A 15,506-nucleotide genomic window follows, 5' to 3' on the forward strand; every position below is an offset into this window, starting at 1 on the left:
ATCATGAATAGAGAAAACCTAGAAATCAAGAATAAGTATTATTATTTTGAAAAAAGATAAAGGCTAAAGAAAAAATATTTTTTTTTATGCAATATTTGGACCATTAGTCTGAATTTATAAAAGAGGTACTACAAAAGAAACAACACACTTTTTTGAATTATGGATTTTCCATTTTTTTTTTTACTTTTAAAATAAACACTTTTTCCTTTTTTTGATTTTGAAAGTGATAAAAGAAATTTTATTTTTTTAAATTTTTTTTAATAACTCTCAATAAAAGACAGTTTTTTTTTTAGAAAAAATTCCGGTGAGGTTTTGACACTACTTGGACATTGGTTTTATTTTCCAAAAATAAGTAATTATCTCCCCTACGCTGCTATTTTCCCCTTTTTAGGAACCGGTCGACATGCGGAACCGAAGCAAATAAATGCACAACACAAATAGGATGCACCAGGGGGTCTTTTTCGTTTCAGGCTGCCTGTCCTAGACGGACCCAACCCCTGTGTTGAGTCCCCTAAGTCAAATGCAACATGATGCAGATAAGCGTTCCTACTAGGGATCCGGCATGAAGTCAAGTTATTCTAGGTTCGTAACCTGGGTATTTGTTCTAGACTGTGCACCCGAGCGGACAACTCGAGTCGAGGAGGGGGCTACGTACCGGGGACCCGCGAGATCGTCCGGCTTTGTAACTTGTCCGTCCTCTTTCTTATTTTAGGTATTGACATTAACAGAATAGGGAGTCCCGACCAGCGAGCTTCTCCCCGGAAGTAAGAAGAGAAAGGTTTCGGCACAGTTTATATACAGTTCAGATAATATCAAAATGGTAAAAGACAACATTTAGCACGTTACGCAAAAAACAAGTAATAAAAATAAGATAATAAAGCCAAATATAACAATTATTCTAAGCTCGAATTCTTGAACCCTGAACCAGCGGTTCTGGGTTTTGTCCCCAGCAGAGTCGCCAGAGCTGTCACACCTCCTTTTTGCGCGCCCCGCCCCGAGGGGTAAGATGCGCGGGTGGAGTTTTTCCAATTTAAGTGACAATATTCGAAATGGGATTATTTATTTAATTCAGAGTCGCCACTTGGGAAAGGTTTGGCTTTTGGTGTCCCAAGTCACCGGTTTATCTTGAATCCCAAGTCGAGGAAAATTTTCGACTTTTCCAAATGAAGTCTGCGAACCAGAAATTCTAAGTAAGGAATTCTGTTGACCCGAGGGAAGGTGTTAGGCACCCTCGAATCCCGTGGTTCTAGCACGGTCGCTTAAATTGTTATAATGGCTAAATATCTGATTTAAATAACATGTTATGACTTATGTTCTTTTATTAAGTTTAAACCGCTTTTATTATTATTATTTATTTTGTAGAATTGCAACGTCGTGAAAATGCATCTTGAACCACGTCACAATCAATGTGCCCGTGATCGTCGACACATTTTGACTTCGTTGAGATTTGGATTTGGGTCACATCAATGTGCACCCTGAATTTAAGAATATAATTTAGCTTAAAGTCGCGCCTAAAGAATCTAAACGCGTTGTTATTTGGGGAAGGCAGTGGAATTCTCTAAACAGTCCCTCCCAAATTCTAAGTATTTATCATGATCAATTATTGAGGGCCCCGCAGTTTGCATTTTTATTCGGCGAGGCTCGTCTCATTATTTTAGAAGGGTACCCTACAAATGACTACATTTCTACTACATTTATCTTTAAAGGGAAAGATGATGCCGAATTTTGCGGGTTTGGACAAATACGGACTGAATCCTTATTATGTTTGCCGAAACTAAACTTGTTTGATTACCTGATTGATTGTTCATGAGGTGAGGGTTACCGCATGCTTTGTCTTCGTCGAGTGAATATGTTTATTAATTCGCTAAGTGAGATTGCAAACAAACTAACAACATATATTAAGTTATGTTTAACGACCTCCAAGTTCTATTTTTAACACTTCAACCTATTTGAAATTGATAAACGAAATCGGCTGTTTATTAGGAAAATTACTACTAATTGAACTCAAAATGGCTATTAGTTTTTCTCAACAATCATCACATTGTTTTTGAAACGAAGAATCTGTACCGAAACCTGATATCAAACCGGCATTGGAACAAATAAACTGACAAGCGAAACTGGCATTCATAGCCAGACTTTTAATATGACTGCATGAGAGTTTGTTTGGGATACATCTATCCCAGACCTAATACCACAGATTTGTCGATTCAGTGGTCTAGGCTAAAATACATACAAGTGTTTGCCATGACTCTATGTTATACAGTCGTAACTAAACCAAACAGTATTATACTGAACTGAACGTATCCCAAATCAAACATGTTGTCTATCATATTGTTATTGCTATTGAACAGTGCTATCTAACAGTCCATCTCAGCAGAATGTATGCTAGTTTTATACAAAGTGTTTGCAGTTTGCAGTAAAATACAATCCCACTAACATTCGACCTATTTTTAACACCAATGTTATAACATGAACAACTGTTCTTTTCTTTATTTCTGCTTCAACTTCAAACTTTCAACAATACAAAGTTTCAGAGGTTGTGTACCTGGAAATATTTGACAATTGAAGGAAAGGAAGAGTCAGCAGAATATAATGACAACAAAATGCAGCAGCAATCACAGCACTATCAGTAGCAGCAGGGCAGAAATAGCAGCAGACAAAGCAATACAGCAAGAACCCAGCTCGAGTGCAGAGATGCAACTATAGCCAATAGAAAGCAATAGCCAAATAACAGCAACACCCAGTGGAGTAGAATCAGAACTCCAGATAGTAGTAAACCAATGAAAGCACTCAACTAGTAGACACAACTGAGATTTCAAAGGATCAGAATTGGCTTGAACAAATTGAAACAACTGAAAACCCAATAACAATAGGAGGAAGAAGAGTTTCTGATTGTTGGTTGTATAGCTTCTATCCCTTAACCTCTCTCTATCTCTGTTTGTGTTTTTCCTATTCAGCTCTTAAGGTTCAATGTCTATCCTTTTGTGTGTGTGTGTATGTATTTCTATCTCTCAATCCTGTCTCTAATTCTGTCTGTATCTCCAGAACTTCAACTCTCCTCTATCTATGCTCTCTCTGACCTCTATTATCAGATGGTATCCTTTTCCTCTCCTCCCTTTTTGTCTGTCTGTCTCTGTCTATTCTCTTATCCCAATCCCCCCTTTTATATCAGCCTCCCATCATCAATCAGAACATCCTCCCATGTGCTCCCTTATTTTCAGATTCCACTTACTATTTAAATAAGAACACCAGCCCATGATATTCCCTGGCAGACTTACTTTTAGGCAAGGTTTAATATTTTTGAACTAAAGTAAGGTAATGGGCAGCAGAATGTAGTCTGACAGCACATGCTGTCAAACTATTTAATTCAAAAACATTTAGGCAGGGCACAGGCTGTGCACAAAATGCACATGTTGTGCATAAGTGCACATGCTCTCCAATTTCAGAACTGTGACTAAACAGAACATTTCTCTTTTACACTTCTGATTCAAATTACTAATTATAAGCACTAAACTCAGTTCCTAAGTGATTCAAGCCATGCTTATCAAAAGTACATTGATTTGTTATCGTTCGGACAACTGAAACTAATTGACGACATATGTCGACTCGACTATACTAGTTATAACACATACAATCGTAACCAAAAATCAGACATTTAACAGTATCGACACATGATTTGAATTACACTGACTAAGCAAAGTGGTACCCGAGGAATCAATTAGTCAGTCCAAATTTGAAAATCAGCTAGTTGCCCAACACTTACATACACATTATCAAAACAAATGGAAAGACTCAATCAAAACAGCAGAGGTTCAAGCAAAGTGGTCAAGGCACAGTTGCTAAAAGTCAAGGACACAAACAAAACATGAACAGACCTTTACCACAATCAGATGAACCAACACAAATAAGAAAAGAAAGAACTCACCTTAAACCTTGAAAAATCAAAACCTCAAACCGGACTCGGACAGACCTTTCTTAAGGCTGAACGGACTTTAATCGAAGTGTTTCTCAAATGAGAAACACTTTGATTAAAGTCCATTAGACCTTAACCTCTTCGGTTCGAACGGATATGGACCAGTGACGAAGAACCAACAAATTCCAAAACTCAGATCTGGGATTCATGCTTCCTTGATCAGATTCGGACCAAACCAAGTATGGTTTGGTCACGAGGGGGGTCTGGGGAGTGTCTGGTATGAAACTGGGGTTAAACTGAATAGATCGAGTTTTGACTCGAATCTTCAAATGAAGATTCGAGAAGGTGGGGAGGGATTCGAACTACATGGTTGATAGATTTGGGTTCAGGATGGCAAGGGCGTTCTAGGGTGTTAAGGGGAGGGTCACCGGCGTTCATGCCGCCGGCTTCCATGGTGAAGGATACAGGGGCGGCTCTAGGGTTTGATGGGGGATGAGGTTGAAGACGGAGGTCGGGGTATTGGATAGGGGGTAGGGTATGTTAAGGGCTTATATATGGAATGAGTAGGCGGATCTCGACTGTTAGATCAATTTAGATCTACGGTCTGGATCTGATGGCTTAAGTGGAACGGTGTCGTTTCGAGGGTAAGGGGTTTGGGTTGGTCCGGGTGGAAACGGGTCGGGTTCCTCAGTTGGTTGTGGGGAAATGATCTTTGCCGTTGATCAATCTGAGATCAACGGCCCAGACCACACTGGATTAAAACGGTGTCGTTTAGACACCCTGGGCATCCACTGGTGTTGGACCGGGCAGGCCTGGGTTTGGGCTGAGTTTGTTTGGGCCAATTTTGTTAAAATTGGCCCAAGTCCGGAAGGGAAGGGGTCTTTTCTTTATTTATTTTTTTATTATATTTTTTTTTATTTATTTCCTTTTTCTTATTTATTTTAAAAACAAAACTAAGCCAAAAAATCAAATTAAAATTAAATACACACTCAATACAATTATTTGCACACACACTAAAATATTTCAAAACAGGTAAAGTCAAACCAAATAAAATCAACGGACGAAAATGCCTATTCATGATTTTCTATTTAACGACCGGATTAACGGTTTGAATTATGCAGGACACATATATTTTTTGAATTTCATTTTAATAAAGTAAATAAATAAAAATGGGCCAAAGTCACAAATAAATCAACAAGGTGCCGCACAGAAATCCGAAATTGTACAGCATGGCCAATTATTATTTTTTTATTTCCTTTTGGAGCGATTGTCGTGCGAAACAAAAATCACGTGCTCACAATACTGCTCAGGGGAGTCATGGAAAACTTGAGGAGGATGCTCATACCTTCGAGATTTTCTCTTGGGACCTCTTCTTGACCCTGATGTCATCATGATTTCTTCAACCTTCTCACTTGTGTCGCTAAAATTATCAAATTCAACCCGGACAGCCTGAGTTACGGCTTTAAAAACTTCTTGACTTATAATTTTGCCTGTCTTAAGACCATTCTCTACCATTTCTCCCATTTTTATTGCTTCCGAGAAGGATTTGCCAACTGCGGACATCATGTTTTGAAAGTAATCTGGCTCTTGCGCTTGAAGGAAGACAGTGATTAGGTCGTGGTCATCCATGGGTGGCTTAACTCGAGCTGCTTGCTCTCTCCATTTAATGGCATATTCCCTGAAACTTTCACTTGGTTTCTTCTTCAGGTTTGAAAGGGAAATGCGGTCTGGGGCAATGTCGATGTTGTATTGGAACAGATTGACAAAGGCCTGTGCCATGTCATTCCAGACGTACCAGCGAGATGTGTCTTGATCCAAAAACCATTCGGATTCTACTCCCGTAAGGCTTTCCCCAAAATAAGCCATCAGCAATTCTTCATTTCTTCCCACACCTCTCAGTTGATTGCAATACCTTTTCTGGTGGGCTATGGGGTCTCCATGACCATCATACTTTTCAAATTTAGGAGTCTTGAAACCAGGCGGCAAGTGGACATCGGGGAACATGCATGGATCTTTGAAGGCAACACTCTTTTGACCTGCCAACCCTTGCATGTTTTTCAACCGTTGTTCTAAGCTTTTCACTCTTTGGGTCATTTCTTCCTGTACCATCTTTCGGGCAGGCTTCTCAATGTTTGCAGGAAGATCAAACGAGTACGAGTGGTACTCAGGAGAGTGGTACTGCTCTTGTTGTGTAGCAAATTGTGACTCATGACGAGGCTGTCCTTGACCACTAGCTCATGCTTGACACATTTGTGTCATTTGCTGTTTCAGTATTCTATTTTTCTCAAATACAGTAGACTCTTGTTGAACCCTCTGACCCTGAGTCTCTTGAGCACTTGTAATAGCTTCGATGTCAGTTATCATTTTTCCTTGGATCTTGTGTTTCTAGCTTACCACAAACCGACCACCTCGACTTTCTTCACAATTCAAAACAAAACATGTTAGAATGGACTCAGTCGGTCCTTATTATTATCAATATTTTTCATTTCTTCATTTTTTCATTTCTTTTTCATGGTGATCGAACCTGATGTGGGTTGCCTACGTATCATGTGGGAACATAAATCAGATCTTGTGTAGTTCGGGAAGATCATGAATAAAGTAAATAAACTAACTTTATTTTTTTGAATTTTTATTTATTTTTCGAAAGAAAAACTTTTAAAGAAGAAAGGAAACATTTTTGGATTTTAATTTTTCTTCAGTGTTTTTGCAAAGAAAGACTTCTAAAGAAGAAAGATTTTTTTTGATTTTTTTTTTTAATTTCTAAAGAAGAAAGAAAATATTATCGGAATTTTATTTTGAATTGATGAAAGAAATGCTTCGAAAAAAAAGAAAATATTTTTGAATTTTCTTTTCAATTCTAAAAGAAGAATGAAAATATTTTTGGATTGTTGGAAGAAATGAAAAGAAAATATTTTTGTATATATTTTTTTAAAAAAAATTGGGGTCTAAAAGAAAGACTTTCTAAAGAAAGTAATGAAAAATATTTTTGATTTTGTTTTTTAGAAAAAAATTGTGGGCCGGAACCGATGAGGTTTGCCTACGTATCTCACATCCGATGAGAATCAGACCCGCGTAGTTTGCCCTTTTTGACGGAACAGAAATTGACTTATTTTGAAATGACTTTTCCTCTTTTTTTCAAAATTTCGGCAGAGTTTCAGGATAATTCAAATACCTACTTCTCACTCTTGATTTTTTCTCTTTGATTTTTTTTCTTCTTTCTCTTTTTTTTTTTTATTCTCTTTTTTTCCTTTATTTTTCATTTTTTTCTCTATTCTTGAAGCTAGTCAACATGCAAGCCGAAACAGACAGATACGCAAATAGCACGTAAGATGCATCAGGATGGTCTTTTTAATTTGGGTACACCTGTCCTAGACGGACTCAACCCCTGTGTTGGGTCCCCAAAGTCAAATGCACGTGATGCAAGCAAGCGTTCCTACTAGGGATCCATCATGAGGCTGTGTTATACTAGGGTTAAAAATTTGGGTGTATTGTTCGAAGTTCTGGATTTGAATCCCCAGCAGAGTCGCCAGAGCTGTGAAACCTCCTTTTTGCACACCTGAAGGCAAATATAATGGAGTTATTCCAATTTAAGTGACAATCGAAACGGGATTATTTAATCAATTTCAGAGTCGCCACTTGGGATAATTTATTGTGTCCCAAGTCACCAGTTCAAATCCCGAATCGAGGAAAGATTGACTCTGTTTTATAATCTGCGAACACAGAAATTCAGGTAAGGAATTCTGTTAACCCGGCAGAAGGTGTTAGGCATTCCCAGGTTCCGTGGTTCTAGCACGGTCGCTTAAACTATCATAATTGGCCTACTATCTGATTTTAATACATGTTTTATCCTATGGTACAATTTTAACTTATTAAACCACTCTTAATTATTTTTATGAAGATTCAAGGTTATTTAAAACACGCCTTGAACCACGCCACATGAAATGCACCCGCGGTTCGCGACACGTTCTATTTAACGTTGTTGAGATTCGAATTTGGGTCACATGAAATGTACACCCGAGTTGGGAATTATGTATCATGACCATGTCACGGGAACCATACCCATTGTCACGACAATTTATTTATTAAGAATTTGCCTAATAATTTTGGAATCAGTAATTATTTATTATGAACTAAAAGAACAAAATGGGCCAACAACGTATATTTATAAGGATTAGATTCACTATAACTCTTGTTGAATTAGGCTAAAAAAATTATTTGGCCCATTATTGAGCTTATTTAAAGCACTATATCCATCTAGCTCTAATTCTTAAAGTTTTTTATATTCAGCTTCATAAACGAACTTGAACAAGATTTCAAAACAATAAATTAATAAAGATAATAAATAGAAAAATCTTTTATGTTCCAAAAAACTAATCTGTTCAGCAATTTAAGCCCTATTTCTATTGATGAATAACAAACAAGAGGGATCCAAGTTATAGATTTTTAATCTATTCAGACAAACAAAGCAGTCACTATAATATTTAGCAATAATGACCATATAAAAACAAAGGACAAACTATACTCAGAACTATTCAAGTGAATTAGAGAAAATGAGTAAAAACATGGATAAGATATGATCAAAAATAGAGACGAGGAACTAAAATGAAGGGAAAGATGAAAACAGACCTTTATTGATAATTTTTCTTTTCTATTGAATAAAGTGGAACAAAGCTCTAGATATGCATGAAATGACCCATCTCCGGAGCGCAAACAGAACTTTGATAGATCGTAGCTTCGATCGAACCGCGACTAGAACAAGAAAAACTCACTGGAAAATCTCGTAACTCCGCGCATTACTTGGATCGACTCCGACGTGTATATATATATATTTTTTTTTACGTGAAATTAGTGATTGTTTTGAATTGTATTGAGAGTGAAATAGGGAAGCTACAACTGCTGAATTTGCTAGCTTTGTTGTTGTGTTATTCCTTGAAGAATGAGTTGTAACGCTAGAGTTCTAAGATCCAGGTCTATGGAGAAAATAGCAACTGATTTTGGAGCTTTGCCATGAGGTGTTGTGCTGCCGCTGTGCGTGAGTATGTAGGGTGGTGTTGGAGGGTTCCGATTGGGTGAGGTTGCTTAGTTTTTGTCCACCATAGAAAATGGGTAAAACTATCTTTAAGAAGAAGAAGATGAAACTCTGCTTTTTTCTCCCATTCCCAACTTTGCCTAGATCTATTTTCCGTCCTTTTTTTTCAGTGTGTGCATGTGTTATATAGAAAGGAAAAAACGTGAAAGGAAAGATTCTCCAGCCCTTTTCCCTTCTTCAGGAGGTGAGTGTGCATGTGAATTTGGATAAGAGGGAATAAAAGTGGTTATAGAAAAAGCTAGGTGCCACAAAGCAATTGGTTCTAAAAAAAGAATCTTTGAATTAAGGAAAATGGCACATGGTGTGGAGCAAAACACAAGGGGAAAGGGTACCACTTCAATATTCCTTCTTGAATTCTTTCGTTCCCTTCTTTCTTTGTTTCTTCCGTTCCCTTTCAAGTCTTTTACTCTTTTTTTCTTTTTTCTTTATTTTCTTATTTTGTTTCAATCTTCTTTTGTTTGTTTTTTGTTTTTGTTCGTTTTCATTATTTTGAGCTTAACTAAGAAATATTAAAAGAAACTAAGATCTATATTAAAGTAATTTAAACATTATTTGATATTTATCCAATCCTAAAACTTAAATACTAAAATACGTAAATAAATTTATTTTATTTTTTTTTTCTTTTGGAAAATAAATGTCAAGGCTATTTTTGTATATATTTTAAGAGTATAACTAACAAGACATATTATAAACTACCTAAAATAAAGGAAAATATTTTTGTAGTTTTTTTTTTGAAAATAGTACTATTAGACCTAAAATTAATATCTAAGCATTAAAAGTATAAAAGTTCGGGGAGGGTCAAAAATTACATGTCTACAGGTATGCGACCGGAATGCGGTCTGCATACCCGTTCTGTGGTCGCAAAATGCACCGCAGAACTGCTCCTCGCAAAAGTTCCAAGGGGATTATGCGACGACTATGCGGCCCGCATATCGATTATGCGATCGAATATTTGGCCGCATAGTTGACCTCAAAATTAACCTTCACACTGCCTGACTTTGCGGTGACTATATTGTCTGCATAGCTATTATGCGACCGTAGAGTTGACCACATAATTGCACTTTTCTGGAAAATACTATTCTTTAACTTTTTAATGCACAGATCAATCCAAAGGGTCCGAACATGATCCTAACTTGGCACCGCAAGTCTCGGGTTTTTGAGTAGAAATTTCACGGGGCCTTACATCCTCCCCACTTAAGATCATTTGTCCTCGAATGAGGATCAAGGTCCACTTATTAGCAATCTTTATGCAACTTCAGCTTTTCACAACATGAAACATATCCACAACCCCAAATTTGGCTAGCTCTCTAAATTTTCAAAAATTTTGCCAGAGTTTCCTTTGTAACTAGGCCTATCCTCCTGTCAGAGAACCCCAGAAACATATCCTAATAGCAGGTACACATTCCATAGACATAACATAACTCGTGCAATACTAACCATGGCCGCATAGGCAATATATAACCAAAATAGGACAGTCTTACATAGATCAAATCAAAAGATAATAGTTCATAGGGGCTAAATGCATAAAAGCTATTACATGACTATTCAAACAATTGTGGGTACTTCTTTTTCATTTCATCCTCGGCTTCCCAAGTGGCTTCCTCAACTTGCTGGTTCTGCCATAACACTTTCACGGAGGCAATTTCCTTATTTCTCAATTTCTGTACTTGCCTATCAAGAATGAAAACTGGAACTTCTTCATACAACAGTTCTTCATTAACCTCAATAGTTTCAACTGGCACAATAGTTAATGGATCTCATACTTCCTTATTCAACATAGACACATGGAAGACCGGATGCACCAATGACATCTCGGGTGGCAGCTCGAGCTTGTATGCCACCTGACCAATCCTTTGAATGATTCTGTACGGTCCGACATACCTCGGACTTAATTTCCCTTTCTTTCCAAATCGCATGATACCCTTTATTGGGAAAACCTTAAGAAATACCCAATCATCTTCTTTGAACTCCAAATCTCTGCGACGAACGTCCGAGTAAGACTTTTGACGACTTTGAGCAGTTTTCAACCTCTCTTTAATAATCTTGACTTTCTCCATAGCCTGGTGCACGAGGTTCGGTCCTATCAATTCATCTTCTCCAACCTCGAAGCACCCAATGGGAGACCTACATCTCCTACCATACAATGCCTCGAATGGTGCCATCTGGATACTAGCATGGAAGTTGTTGTTGTAAGAAAATTCTCTGAGTGGCAAATGGTCATCCCATCTACCCTTGAAATCAAGAGTACAAGCACGCAACATGTCCTCAAGCGTCTGAATAGTCCGCTCTGCTTGCCCGTCGGTTTGAGGGTGAAAAGTTGTGCTAAGATTTATCTGCATGCCCAAACCTTGCTGAAATTTCTTCCAAAAGTTGGTTGTGAACTGAGCCCCTCGATCTGAGATGATTGAGACTAGAGTGCCATGTAACCTGACTATTTCTTTGATATACAACTGAGCATATTGTTCCGTTGTGTCGATAGATTTAACTGGCAAAAAGTGCGCTGATTTCGTGAGTCGATCCAATTTCACCCAAATTGAGTCGAACTTGCGCGGAGTGCACGGTAACGCTACCACAAAATCCATGTTAATCATCTCCCATTTCCACATTGGAATTTCTATGCTTTGAGCCAATCCCCCGGGTCGTTGATGTTCAGCCTTCACTTGCTGACAGTTCGGATATCTAGTCACAAAGTCCGCCACATCCTTTTTTATGTTATTCCACCAATAAACCTCCTTGAGATCATGATACATTTTTGTAGAACCTGGGGGCGTGGAATACCTGGAAGTGTGAGCTTCTGCCATGTTCCTTTCCTGAAGACCGTCAATATCAGGAACACATAGGCGATCTTGGTACCGTAGGGTACCGTCATTCTTGCCAAAGGAAAAAGTTGTGGTCTTGTGTTTATGAATACCCTCCTTCAGTTGTGCTAACAATGGATCGTTGAATTGTTTCTCTTTCACCTCCTCCACAAGCGATGATTCAGCCCTATTCTGCACAGTTACCCCTCTTTCATCAGAGTCTGCAAGGCGAACTCCCAAACTAGCCAACTGGTGAACCTCCCTGGCCAACAGCCTCTGATATGCCTCCAAATGAGCCAAACTTCCCATAGATTTTCGACTAAAAGCATCTGCCACAACATTAGCCTTCCCCAGGTGATAGAGAATATCAATGTCATAGTCCTTGAGTAACTCTAACCATCTTCTTTGCCTCAGATTCAACTCCTTCTACTTGAAAATATATTGAAGGCTCTTATGATCCATAAATACATCTACATGGACCCTATACAAATAATGTCTCCAAATCTTTAGCGCGAACACCACTGTTGCTAGCTCTAAGTCATGGGTTGGATAGTTCTTTTCATAATTCTTGAGTTGTCTAGAAGCACAGGCTATAACCTTGTTGTGTTGCATTAACACACACCCAAGCCCGATCCTCAAAGCATCGCAATACACCACAAATCCTTCTGTACCCTTTGGCAGGGCTAATACCGGTGTTGTTGTCAACCTTGATTTCAATTCTTGGAAACTCCTTTCAGAAGCATCAGACTATTAGAATTTAACTACTTTCTGTGTCAATTTAGTCAATGGAGAGGCAAGAGTAGAAAACCCCTCACAAATCATCGGTAGTACCCAGCCAAACCTAAGAAACTGCGAATCTCCGTTGGAGTGGTATGCCTAGGCCAATTCTTCACTACTGCAATATTTTGAGGATCAACCGTAATTCCTTCCCCGAAAACGACATGGCCCAAGAAGGTGACGGATTCAAGCCAAAATTCACATTTTGAAAATTTTGCATACAATTGATGTTGTTGAAGGGTCTGTAGAACTGCCCTAAGATGGTAAGCATGGTCCTCCCGACTTCGGGAATACACAAGAATATCGTCAATGAACACTATCACAAAGGAGTCTAGAAAAGGCTTGAAGACTTGATTCATAAGATCTATGAAGGCTGGCGGGGCATTTGTTAGCCCAAAAGACATCACCATAAATTCAAAGTGCCCATACCGAATTCTGAAAGCTAATTTTGGAATATCCTGCTCTCTTATCTTCAATTGATGGTACCCGGAATGCAAGTCAATCTTTGAGAAACACGTAGCACCTTGCACTTGATCAAACAAGTCATCTATTCTTGGTAGAGGTTATTTGTTTTTGATTGTGACTTTGTTGAGTTGTTGGTAGTCAATACACATCTGCAACGACCCATCTTTCTTTCTTACAAACAAGACCGGTATGCCCTACGGTGACACACTCGGCCAGATGAAACCCTTTTTCTATCGAATATTTCAATTGTTCTTTTAGCTCTATCAATTCCGCTGGTGCCATTCTGTAAGGTGGAATTGATATAGGCTGTGTGCCTGGCATCACATCGATCCCAAAATCAATCTCCATGTCTGGTGGAATCCCAGGGAGCTCATCTGGAAAGACATTCGGAAATTCATTCACAACTGGTACAGACTCAAGGCTAGGCACCTCGGCATTAGTGTCTGTCACCCGAACCAAATGATAGATACACCCTTTCTTGATCATCTTCATGGCCTTAAGGTAGGAAATAAACCGACCCTTAGGCACTACATTATCTCCCTTTCATTCAACAATGGGCTCATTAGGAAATTCAAGCCTCATAGTTCTAGTCCGACAATAAAGCTTGGCAAAGCATGAATAAAGACAATCCATTCCCATTATTACATAAAGTCAACCATCCCTAACTCAATAAGGTCGGCTGTGGTATACCTACCCCGTACCATAACAAAAAAAACCTCTATAAATTTGAGCAGCCGTAATAGACTCACCAACCGAAGTAGACACCGAAAATGGCTCATGAATGTGATCTGGTTCTATCCCAAATTCCATTGCAACAAAAGGGGTAACATAGGACAACGTGGAACCGGGGTCAATAAGTGCATACACATCATGAGATTGGACAGTCAGAATACCTGTAATAATATCTGGAGAAGCCTCTACAGTCTGGCGACCACTCATAGCATAGAACCGACTGGGTCCTCCTGAACTTTGCGCACCACGCCCTGCGGGTGATGGGGTACCTTGAGATGGAGAGGGGGTTGAAGATGTAGCAGCTGCTAGACTGGATGACTGAGTTGTGCCCCTACCCGCTCCCTGGCGAGATACGCGACAATGCCTCTGAATATGACCCCTCATCCCACATCCGTAGCATATAGGTAACTCCAAATAACAAGTCCCTGAGTGCATCTTCCTGCACTTGGAGCACGGGGACCTCTGCTGCTGCTGGGACCTCTCTCATGACCGACCCCATTGATGGGATCCCCTATTGCCCTGACCGGGCCTGAAATGACTCCACTGCTGCTAGCTGGGCCCTGATGGCGGTGCACTAGCTGAAGATTGTGCAACAGACTGGGGTGGCCCTGATGATCCTCCCCTAAAAGCTGATCTTCCCCTACCTAGTGACTCTCCCATGTTGCCCGTAGACCGGGCCTTGCTGTTACCCTCTCTCTCTATTCTATTCTTCAATTTACGGTTCTCTGTGGCCTGAGCGAATGCTACCATCTTCCCATAATTCATATCAAAATTCAATGCAGCCGTAGAAGCCTCATTAATAGTCAAAGAATTAAGGCCCAAAACAAATAGGCGCACCCTGGCCTCCATTGTGGGCAACATATGAATGGCATACTTGAACAGACGAGCAAACTCCATGTGGTACTCCCACACACTTCTGTTACCTTGCTTCAGATTTTCAAACTCAGCTACACGGGCTGCCATTGTCTCAACGGGCAGGAAATGATCTATAAAGGCATCAGCAAACTCGTTCCACCTCGCCGGAGGGCGCCCCTCCTCACGGGAATCTTCCCACAACTCAAACCACGAATAGGCCACCCCTTTTAGATGGTAGGCAGCCAACTCTACTCCCTCTGTTTCAGTTGCATGCATAACCCTGAGGGTCTTGTGCATCTCATCAATAAAATCCTAAGGGTCTTCTTCTGGATTGGCACTCGTAAACACTGAAGGGTCTAACTGGAGAAATTTGTTCACCCTGGAACTAGTAGAATCCCCTTGCTGGCTGGATGAACTGGGCGCAACATTTGACCTCTAGTCCTGAGAGGCCACTAGCTGGGTCAACATCTGAATAGCTCTACTAAGATCCCCATCAGAAATACCATAACTGAAAGTTGGGGATGGAGGAGGAACAGAAGTATCAAAGGGAGGGATAGTGGTACCCTCCGCAGGTGTATGAACTGGGGTAGGCTGCTCTAGAATAGAAGAATCAGGCAGGGTGATAGCAGGGTGGCTACCCTCACCCGTAGTATCAAGTAGTGAATCATCAGCCATTGTTGAGGTGGCATTGGCTTCTTGGCCAATTCTTGCTTTCTTCTTAGGTTCCATTTACTGAAAGATAGAACAATACACAAATTAGAGAGGGAACAGTTTCACCGCACGATCCAGAATATCAAAGAAGGGTGTTATTCCTAAATGCCCAGTAGCCTCTAGCTTATATATGTGGTCAACTACACACCGATAAGAAGGACTCTAC

The 15,506-nt window shown here is 39.6% G+C and overlaps 1 protein-coding gene across 1 annotated transcript; it reads right to left on the bottom strand.

The window, feature by feature from the left end:
• Positions 1-2,105: 2,105 nt before the first annotated feature.
• LOC142181165 (uncharacterized) lies at positions 2,106-9,204 on the bottom strand. The gene is made up of 3 exons (XM_075253670.1): positions 8,540-9,204; positions 5,259-7,469; positions 2,106-2,545 (listed from the first exon to the last, which is right to left on the bottom strand). The coding sequence occupies exons 2-3, from the start codon at positions 6,020-6,022 to the stop codon at positions 2,515-2,517; spliced, it is 795 nt and encodes a 264-aa protein (XP_075109771.1). The 5' UTR covers positions 6,023-7,469; positions 8,540-9,204; the 3' UTR covers positions 2,106-2,514.
• Positions 9,205-15,506: the final 6,302 nt, after the last annotated feature.

The sequence above is a fragment of the Nicotiana tabacum genome, chromosome 5 (genome assembly GCF_000715075.1).
Source record: "Nicotiana tabacum cultivar K326 chromosome 5, ASM71507v2, whole genome shotgun sequence".
NCBI classification, from domain to species: domain Eukaryota; kingdom Viridiplantae; phylum Streptophyta; class Magnoliopsida; order Solanales; family Solanaceae; genus Nicotiana; species Nicotiana tabacum.

Excerpts from the sequence above, each read along its gene's own strand:
- LOC142181165 (XM_075253670.1), bottom strand. The coding sequence starts at position 6,022 with ATGGTACAGGAAGAAATGACCCAAAGAGTGAAAAGCTTAGAACAACGG. Across the intron at positions 2,546-5,258 it reads CCCAAGAGAAAATCTCGAAG|GTACACAACCTCTGAAACTT; the intron begins GTATGAGCATCC and ends AAATATTTCCAG.